This window comes from Anopheles darlingi, chromosome 2, assembly GCF_943734745.1.
Source record: "Anopheles darlingi chromosome 2, idAnoDarlMG_H_01, whole genome shotgun sequence".
NCBI lineage: Eukaryota > Metazoa > Arthropoda > Insecta > Diptera > Culicidae > Anopheles > Anopheles darlingi.
This window is the reverse complement of record NC_064874.1, coordinates 49,111,903-49,121,902: the sequence shown is the minus strand read 5'-3', so window position 1 is coordinate 49,121,902 and position 10,000 is coordinate 49,111,903. Positions and strand designations below refer to the sequence as shown.

Below are 10,000 nucleotides of genomic sequence, written 5' to 3'. Positions count from 1 at the left end.
TGCCAGGATTGCCTCTTCAAGCTCGAGCTGTTCGCAACGTTCCGTGAAACCGCGTTGAAAAACCAGGAATACTACTATGGTAGGTACACCAGACACCAGCCCCACAGCTTACGAAGGAACAGAACTATAGTGTCCTTTGCTCCGCAGGTCTCTTGCTATACTTTCCCACTACAGCAACCTGCTCTTCGACGGAACCGGTAGCCGGCAACGATTGTGTGCAGTACTGTATGGAGGGCCAACTGCAACCTCAACAGCCAACGACGAGCCAAGTGGCGCACTCGAATCAGCAAGCGGTAGATGATGCGCAGCACCATCAAATCCTGGCCGATATTAATTTCACTGGCAACGAGTTTATGATGGACGAGTCGGAAAAGTCCCAACTGAATCGGGACTATGACGACATCATGCGTAGCCTGCAAAAAGAAGATCTAGATTTCACGACGAATGGTGATGATTTCGAAGTATGTTTTTGAAAGGAATTACTCGATATCGGTATTGAAATTCTTTTTTCACTATTTGTCTTACAGCAACACGGCTTGGAGATGTCTATTCATAAAAATGAGGATGATAAGTATTCCGAACATGTAGTAAAGCAAGGTTTGACGATCCAACCACAAGATGAACAGCATCTGGTGCATCATCGTCCTGAAGAACAGTTACATCCATTACAAACGGCAACTCAAGTAAACGCATGCTTCGATCCTTATGTCGAAATCGGAACATCGATCACTACCCAAGAGAGTATGCACCGAGCCGAGACTACCGCAGACGATAACGACATCAGCTACGATGATTTCGCAGGGTTGAAGACACCGTCGGATGGTCATCAAGAATCGGTATGCAGTATACAGTAAGGTTGAGAAAAAAGTAATTATGATGAACCGCGTTCTATTACTTTTTCCAGTCCATAAGCGATATACAGGTCCAACGATTAAGCATGGACCCTGTACATGGTGAGGACCACATCATCAATCAGTCAATGATTCCCGGACATGATGCTTCTCAATCGATTGTCGTTTCGTCGACCATTGAACTAGACCCGCAATCTGTTCAATCGATTCGTGTGAGCGATGACTCCGACGATGGGTTTCCTCAACCGAGTGTACCGGAAACGGTTCCCGGTAGCATAAACCGTACCTCGGAAGTGTTTGCATTGGACGGTAAGACTTGCGATGTGTGCTTCAAAACGTTCCACAGTCGGCAGAAGCTGAAAGTGCATCGCAACACACATTTGCGATTGGCAGCGTTCAAGTGTTCCTTCGATGGGTGCTCAAAAGCGTTCAAATCCCGCATCGGTCTCGAAGAGCATCTCGCACGGCATACGAACACTTTTGAGTTTTTCTGCGATATCTGCTCGAAGGGTTTTCAAAACCGTAGTTATCTGTCCGCGCACCGTCGGGCGCATAATCTGGAACGACACTTCCAGTGCAACCTGTGTGAACAAACGTACAAATCGAAGCAAGCGTTGCAAGATCATCAGAATCGACATCTGGGGCTAAAGCCGTTCAGCTGCGATCAGTGCGATAAACAGTTCACCAATAAATCGCTCCTCCAGGCGCATATTCAGCAGCACCATCGGGCAGAGGTGCGCTATCCGTGCGAGGAGTGTGGCAAAAGTTTCACTTCACGCAGCTATCTAACCGTCCACCGCAAGATCCATCGCAATGAGCGTGCGTTCATCTGCGAGGTAAGACGATCAGTGATACTACCTTAGTTACTAGAGCCTGTTCTAACACTTACGGTTCATTTATGGACGATTTCAGGTTTGCAACAAAGCGCATCTCACGCGCAAAGACCTGGAAATACACATGACAAAGCATACGGGTTTGAAGCCGTATGTCTGTGAAATCTGTGGCAAAGATTTCGCTCGCCGCAATGCTATGTACTCGCATCGGCGCACACATACTAAGGAGCGCCCCTACAGCTGTGATATCTGTGGACAATCGTTTTCCCAACACACCCCGCTTCAGGTACACCGTCGGATGCACCTGGGAACGGGCAATACATCACTTAAGAGCCAGGAACAGCAGCAGCCACAGCAGCAGCTGCAGCAACATCATCAGCAGCAAGAATCATTTGAGTGGATTTGCACGATGTGTACGATTAGCTTCTCGACTGAGCAATCCCTCGATGCCCACATTAGAGCGGAACATACGCAATAAATTGAAATCAAAAATCGAAATCGACTAACGGAGTAAGTATGGTAGAGTTCTTTTTAAGCTTTAACACTGGAATATCCGATTTAGTATGCTCTGAAAGAACGATTCGCGGTGGTACGGCTCTATAGCTACTATGATCGGTCTTTATTGGACGTAACATTTGCCTATCTGTGTCGTGTTGTACTATCCACTAGCTCCGTTTGATGCGGGATTTTCACTCACTTCTAGATACTCTACCAATAGCACGGTGCGGTCAGTCTTGTTTGCATTCAATTTTTGTCGGACTGCTGATGAAAAACACCAGTTTACTAGTGAAAAGTCTCTAGGCCCAGTCCGTCGCAATACGGTTAGAGCAATAGAGCCGGTGAATTAATCTAGTTGACCAAGACGCTTGCATCAAGATTGATTCCGGCTTTCAGTGTCGGAACGGTATCTTGACGTACTCGGCTAGCTAGGTTTTTTCGTCGATGCCGAGAACTTCGAATGGTTTTAGGTATGGCAACGGACGCTGTGGCCATACACGACGCTTACGCAGCGCTTCGCCCGCCCGTTCCATCCGTTTCAGCTCCTCTAGTACCGGAAAGATGCGTTGCTCGATGAATTCTCCATATGTCCACTGTGATAGCATAAATCGAAAAATAAGTATGGTGCAGTGAAAAGTACACATACGTAACATTAAATGAAAGTCTAATTCGATACTTACATGATCGTATACTTCAGCCAGTGTCGAGCCGGCATTGCGTGCCAAGTTGGAAACGGAGTTAAGGAGGCGGTAGTTCTCTCCGAGTAACTCATCGACCCGTGAAGCGGAGCTAAAATTGTGACGTATGTTATAGTCCGTAAGCCAACCACGGTGTTGCTTGATATCTTCGATGTACTCGTTTGATTCCGCCAACAGGGCCGTGAGGCGTAATGCAAACCGGTAAATCGCACTGCCCGGGAACATACAGCGCGAAAAGGTCACCGTGAGCGAGTCCTTGTGTAGCTCTAACCATGCGTGATGCTCACCGGTCGGTTCTGGGCAGGTTAGACTACTTAGAATTGGGTTGGTTCGAGCGCTGACATCGAAATATCCCTTTGCGGCCGTGGACAAACAGACGGCCAAACTAGGCAAAGCGGTCGGAAGCAGTTCACAGAGGATGGCAAAATGATCGTACCGTTGCCAGCCGGTTAGTGCGAGTCCTTGCAAACCGTGTGAGAAGCGGTTCCCCTCGCCCTGCATTACTGCTAACCATCGAAGCGTATTCTCTAGGTGACGTCGTATCGGTGGCATGAGCAGGCCCTCACCGTGTGCACCCTTGAATGCCGACGCAGCCCATGCTGTCCGGAATACCGACGCATACTTCTCCCAGGTGGTCGACTGGACGAACTTGTAGATGTCCTCCGTATACACCCAGATCATCGGTTCAACTAACGGTCCGATGCCGGACGCCTGAAGTGCCTCGAGCGACATGTGACGCAGCATATCGTCCCAGATGATGATGCGCAGCTTGGGCCATCGACGTCGTATCATTGTTGCCACATTATACACGTGATCGAGAAATAGTTGATCTTTGGGTCGATGCCGACAGCGAGAACACTCGGCCAACCGGAACACCTCATCGCACCCAATGTGTACGTGCGTCAGCTTAGGCGTAAGCCGCTCGATGTCATCCCGATGGAGTAGATTTTCGTTGTCTGCCGGTGTGTGATATTCGATCACCTGGCCTAGCAGTTCCTCCAGAAATGCCATGGAGGCATTATAGCTCGGACAGAGCGCTTGCGGAGAATCCTCCGTCTCGCGGAGATGAGTAAACTCTTTCAGTTTCAGTGCGTACTCCAGGTGTCCGAATGTCTGCACCAGTGGTATAACGTTCAGTCCCAGGGCGAATGCCGTCTTCAAGATCTGCAACAGATCGTCTCGGTTGTAGGCGTTGTGGGCCGCCAATGGTGCTAGTGAACCACCGTAAGGGAACATATCCTCGTACTCGAGCAGTATGCCCGTTGCACCGAGCGTCTTCAAGATTGGTAGTAAACGCCTCAGGTAGGCTACCTTCGGTGGGGCTCCTTTCAAATCGAAATGCACCAATCTGTGTACCGGTGATCCTCCCTTACCACCGGGACCAATTCCAGCTATTACCGGTACACCCATCCGTTTTAGTTCATGCTCGTAATGACTTTGCCTTTCTGCGGCGATCCGCATTTCGTCCGAGATCTGCCGCTGCACCTTTTCATCTCCACCGTGTCGAGCGTCATGGTCATCTTGCATGATCGTATCCCACTCATTACCCTGGCGTGCTGAAGCAAGTAATCAATCGTTAGAATCACAAGGCAGATTTTGCAGCTATCACGAGTACGTAGTGCGATAACCGACCTTTACTTACGCCCGATGCTGGTGTGGTGGGCTTTACGAACCTTACCCCTCCATTGGCGACCAAGCCACCGCCGTACGAGGTCCGGAATGCGGCGGTTTCCGTGTTGGGGGCCGCATCGGAGAAGCCCAACCGATGAAGCAGACTTTCGTGACGACCATGCGTACGCCCAAGCATTAGTTCCCGCAACGAAACGATCTTACCGCCTTCCTCGGTGATGTGCGTCGTGTACAGGAAACCCCAGAACCACAGCGCGAACAGAAACAGCAAGGCGGCCCCGATAAAAAACAGCTTGCGTCGCCAGCAAACCATTAACACCCGTGAATGCATCCTGGATTCAGTGTCTAATGTCCACCTCCGACGAATCCGTCGGTTTAGGATTGAAATTTCGTCGTTACAATCTGCACGGGAATGAAAATACGTTTGAATAGTTTCGTGAAATTTCCGGCCGTACTAAAAGGATCAAACACACTCAATAAGGTGTCGGAATCGCAATTTTCATGAACATCTTGTAATTGAATCTCGTCATGGTTTATGAAAACCACGTGATCTGGTAAGTCTTTTGAAAACTCTCTAGCCCACCATACGTAGGTGATGTAGAGAAGCAGAATAAACAATTAGTAGCTATTGTGTGGAAAATTGTGTGGAACAACAGTAGAACCGGAGTAGTTATTCCATAAGCCTTGTATAAGAGCTGTATATTAGCCAATAGTAAATGGCTTAGTAGTGAATCGTCGTTAAATAATACGCCGCAATTCCTCTAATAAATAAATATAAGCATAAAAATCAAATGCAAAGCAGCCATTTGTAAATTAAGCTGTATCGTTGAAAACCAAGGGATAGAAGGTTGTAGCATGTTACCAGAGTGCCTGAAGTAGAAACTACGTTAATAAGGGGTTCTTCTCCAGATCATCAGTAGTAACGCAAGCACGTGAGGCCAAGCTGGACTACCATAACAGACTAGCAGCCTATGTAGCGTGGCGTACTTACATTCATATTTCCACACTTAAACGTCCGAATGAAACTTCTTAAAATCTAGCCGCTGGGAGAAAAGCGGATAACGGGTGGCTTTGGCTTGTTGCTAAGGTGAAATTAATAATGTATGAGTTACGCACCCTAAACACTTTGCACCTTATTCTCCCTCAAGGGACCAAATGCCTCGCCCGAGTTCCTTAATTTGTTGCAATCTGGCCGGTCGGCAGGCCGGACACGAGACACTCGGGAAATTAAAAATTCACATGTTCACCCCTCCGACGGGGCCACTTCTGCACTTGTCGCAGAACATGCCGTGTTCCTGCCATAAAAGGGCCGAGGATGACGAGCTGGGTGAATGTGTTTATTGGGTATTCCGCGAAAATATGTGAATTTGTCGGCAATTCGCCCTGACGCCGAATTGCTTTGGTCCTGTGGCTTACGTCTCGCCAAAGGGAAAGGGTTAGAGGCGGGGGTAGCAGAAAACTGGAAAACGCATCGAATCTTCAAATCATGCACCGGGTGAGTGCTTGCGACTGGATACAACGATCTAACGAAGCACTGTTCTGCAATATGTGCTTTGCTTTCAACAGGAAGATGTGGTGCTTTGATGGAGTAAAGGGGAGAATGAAAACCAGAAAACAGCTCGAAAGAATGCCTTGTCTCGTTTGGCGGTTGTTCCGCCGTCGTCTGTCACATCTCCGGTATCCGAAGACGGAGCCAAATACCGGCAGGAATGCGAAAAAAGGGAATTTCGCACCAAACCACCAAAACGACGTGCTCAAGAGTTGCTTGATTCCAGTGGAATTGATTAAGTTTTTTTCAGTTTCGCGAAGCAACGGTGACGAACCTCAAATCGTTCACATCCCAGTTGGTGCCCTGCATTTTGATGATTGCGTATGGCGACTGCTTGGATTGCTTCTGCACCACCGTCCCTCGGGAACAACGTCTCTAGTGGGGCTTATGTAGTTTCAGCCGGTTCCATTCGTTCGGGTCACTTAGATGATAACTAATGACGGACATCATTCCATCGTTTTAGTAACACTTTTGGGATAGGTCTGGAGTGTGAGTCGGATCGGTTTATCCTACGGTTTCTGTGCATGAATTATCAACGAGGACTATTATCTCAATGGTAGTCATCTGCATAAATCGTGTGGGCTACTCTAGCTGGTCACGTTCGGCTGGTGTGCCGCATAGTACAGCAGGGTGGGAATAACGAGACAATGGACTTTAATGAAGTAATGCTGAGCACTATACTACTCTTTAATCATACGGAAATCATGAGCAAACACTTCAAATTTTAGATTGAATCCTTCTCTCTCACCTTATAGATGTAGCCTCGTGTTTCCACTTTGCTTTGCTGCTTTTCATAAGCCGTTTGTTGACACCAAGGACACCTGGCAATCAGCACAGCGTTGCTGTTGCTAGCACAGAATTTGCACCGTCCACCCTGAATCAATCAGCTACTTGCGTATTACTATACGGCCACGGCCATAAAAGTAAGCACATCCGGCAGAACACTGGTCACGGTTACATTTTCGGATTTGTAGTCCTTCGAACAGAGCAGAGCATTCACGAGAAATAGCACATTGATGTCACCGATACACGAGAAAGGACACGCCGCGCCACCTGTCCGTCCGGGACAAATGCTGATGGCTTCAGCGCATTCCAACGAGTGAACCCGGCAAAAAAGACGGCGGACCATTTTATAGCTGTTACTCCAGCATCCGGTCACACGGGGAGCAATGTTTGGAGTCCTCTCTTTCCCTGTTTTGGGATGCTTTTTGCAAAACGTTCATCCGAGGCGCGCTTTTTGTTGTTGCATGGCGCGTTGGTTCAACGCGCAGAATCCGCATGTTCCAATAATAAGGGGGATTGCTTCGGGATAGGAGATGATAGGCATACTGGGATCATCATGAACAAAAACCTAAGACGAATGCGAGGTTCATTTGATCATTTTCAAACTGCAAATCAGTACAAGGACCAAGATCTTAGACGCCCAGGATTTAACCAGCATTCTATTAACACACCAACATATTAACATCCAAGTAAGCAGCAGCAGGAAGCAACTTTTACCATAACTCACAAATCAATCTTTCATTGTGATTAATAAAAAAAGGTGCACAATTGCTTTTGGAAACTTAAAATTCTTCAGGAGATTAGTATAAAACTTATAACAACTAAAGTTATATGGTTGTTCTTGATTCTTTTAGATTGACCGTCGTTAACACGTTGTAATTTAGCTTCCACAAACTATTTTTTAAAACAGTAATTTCAAGGGTTCCTTCAATACAAGACGAACTCAAGACCGTCTCGGAAGGAGGATCAATCCTTTGTTAACGAGAATCGTCATCATAAGTCGTTATCGTATGTTGGGCTAATCCAAAGTCAAATAAATTCAATGAGCCAGCTGGTTCGTTGACTCCTTTTAATTGGATATTCAATCACGGTATGCTAACCAACCAGCTCGTTCCGCCTAAGTTACACAAACGGTTCGGCAATCAGACCGTAATGTGTCATATAGCTAGAATGCTGACGAACAAACATTACCAACATAGTTTTAGGACTGGGCCATTTTTTGCAAAAAATTACTGGACCATTTCTCTGCAACGAATCCCCACGAGCGATGCTGAACCTTCAAAACCGGTCGGTACTGATTGCATCGACGGCAAATTAAATAAGTGATGAACCGAGGCCATACACCTGGAATGCTTTTTTCCTGGGTGGGTACAACCCCTCTCCTGTTATGTTTGCTTATCAGAAGTCCTGACTGTCGATGCGCTCTGTGAACGGATTACCAACCCGGCGGATACGCCCTAGAAGACCACGTGAGATGCTAGCCTACAGGACCGATGTAGGTAGATTGAAAGTAGAAAAATGAGTATTTCGATTGATGGTTGTTCTGCGACGATGACATTGTCACTCTGCATTAATTAGTGAACTTTTATGTAGTGCAACCGGTTTTCCAGTTCATTTGCAGCCTGAAGCCTGTGAGCTCGTTGTAGCGTGTGGCGTTAAACTTGGCGGAAGTGAACAAATGGCGAGCGAGGCGAGAATTTATGGAAATCCAATGACTATTACGAAGCAGTAAAATTGCTCATTAAATATGGTTATCCGAGTGACACTAATGCCGTGGCTGCAAATGACGCCGAATTGCGAATACGGTGTGCGGGTCGCTATCGGTAGCAGCAGAGAATAAGGCGAAGCAATCTAACCCTTAGATAGTATTTCATTAATGCACCAGATGTTCTTAACGCTATGCCATCGTTTTATCAGAGTATGTGGCTCACTAATGAATCATTGATTATTCCTAATAATCAATACTATCGAACGAACCGTTTGTCGTTTGAAATAGCAAGAAACACGCTGATCCTTATAGCAATATTGAAAAATAATTTTGTATCTCGTTTCCCTTTGTAAAACCTTTCCCTTTGATTAGTAATATTTATTTAAAAAAATGAATAGACATAATAAAATGTACTCACTTGGTAGTGTTGAGGAGAACGCTCAACCAGAACCAGTTGAGGTCCTAGCCTTCTGTTGGCTATCGATCGCTTTGGGTACCACAAGCGCGTATAACGTTCGTGTTTGCCGTTGCTCCAGGATTGCTCGCTATATTGGAATTGCTCGACGATGTATCCGACGCATTATTGGAACAATCAGGTGTGAGACCCACGGTGACCACTTTGTTGCCGCCAGACTATCAAAGCGAACAAAAGGGACAGATCCTAAAATCTCTTAACAAAGAGGACTTGTACGGTACGATCCTTGCTTACCCATCGCTCGAGATCACAGAACTGTATAGTGTAGGTGGCCGACCCACGTCCTCCATGTGGCAGTAGCGAATGGAATTTTCTTAACTGTAGACCACGCTCCGATACAAAGAGCACAGGAACCGTACGGGATACAAAGTGCGGTTCCGCAACCGTACTGGATGCACTTGACGGTGGAGCACTCTCGGAAGTACAATCTGAGCTCATGTTTATCATGGCAGGTGTTACCAACAACTAAAGCTGTTCCGTTGCGGCCCCAAAGGACACACCAGAAAACGCCTGTAACGTAGGCGTTGTAGACTAACACGTGACGACAGAGTAAAATCGCAATTCTAAAAGCTATCATTAAGAACACGCAACCCTGTTCATTGTTTTTCATTTTCCCGGCATTTACCTCTATTATGTAGGTGTATATGTGCACGGCAAAATGTTCTCCATGGCTGTCTATGGGATCATAGACCAGAATGTAGGTCACCGGTGCGTCGATTCCCGTGACATATCCAGCCCATCGTCTGCATCGACAGCATGGTCCAATGAAGAGAGAAACGCTAGTAGATTAAGAACTTGAGTAATCAGTGTAAAAACTGTAGAAAATTTATTGGTTTGGTATCGTTAGAACGAACTATGATGGGATCTAATAATTTACGGTTAATCTTATCATAACTACAAGGATAGTTTTCTTCTTTTTTGAGGTACTTTACCTCTGATGAACGTTCCAAAATCGACCGTTTTGCATTGTTTCCCT

General features: G+C 46.6%; 3 protein-coding genes across 3 annotated transcripts in view; 1 reads left to right on the top strand and 2 right to left on the bottom strand.

Annotated features, from left to right (window-relative positions):
- The window catches only part of LOC125950026 (zinc finger protein 525-like), a 2,509-nt gene extending 320 nt beyond the window's left edge, over positions 1-2,189 (top strand). Inside the window, exons 1-5 of the mRNA XM_049677590.1 lie at positions 1-79; positions 148-461; positions 528-836; positions 905-1,687; positions 1,764-2,189. The exon at positions 1-79 is cut by the window's left edge and continues 320 nt beyond it. Coding sequence (XP_049533547.1) covers positions 1-79; positions 148-461; positions 528-836; positions 905-1,687; positions 1,764-2,162 — 1,884 coding nt within the window. The 3' untranslated portion in view covers positions 2,163-2,189. The remainder of the gene's footprint in view (positions 80-147; positions 462-527; positions 837-904; positions 1,688-1,763) is intronic.
- Positions 2,190-2,293: 104 nt separating this feature from the next.
- LOC125950025 (hexosaminidase D) lies at positions 2,294-7,145 on the bottom strand. Its single transcript, XM_049677589.1, has 4 exons — positions 6,807-7,145; positions 4,513-4,911; positions 2,863-4,436; positions 2,294-2,775 (listed from the first exon to the last, which is right to left on the bottom strand). The coding sequence occupies exons 2-4, from the start codon at positions 4,838-4,840 to the stop codon at positions 2,611-2,613; spliced, it is 2,067 nt and encodes a 688-aa protein (XP_049533546.1). The 5' UTR covers positions 4,841-4,911; positions 6,807-7,145; the 3' UTR covers positions 2,294-2,610.
- Positions 7,146-9,825: 2,680 nt separating this feature from the next.
- The window catches only part of LOC125950060 (lysophospholipase-like protein 1), a 1,461-nt gene continuing 1,286 nt past the window's right edge, over positions 9,826-10,000 (bottom strand). Inside the window, exon 2 of the mRNA XM_049677650.1 lies at positions 9,826-10,000. This exon is cut by the window's right edge and continues 983 nt beyond it. The gene's annotated coding sequence lies outside the window, so the exon portion shown is untranslated.

Coding starts and splice junctions, on each gene's coding strand:
- LOC125950025 (XM_049677589.1), bottom strand. CDS start 4,840: ATGCATTCACGGGTGTTAATGGTTTGCTGGCGACGCAAGCTGTTTTTT. Junction 4,437..4,512: donor AGCATCGGGCGTAAGTAAAG/GTCGGTTATCGC, acceptor TACTTGCTTCAG/CACGCCAGGGTAATGAGTGG. Junction 2,776..2,862: donor TGGCTGAAGTATACGATCAT/GTAAGTATCGAA, acceptor ATGCTATCACAG/TGGACATATGGAGAATTCAT.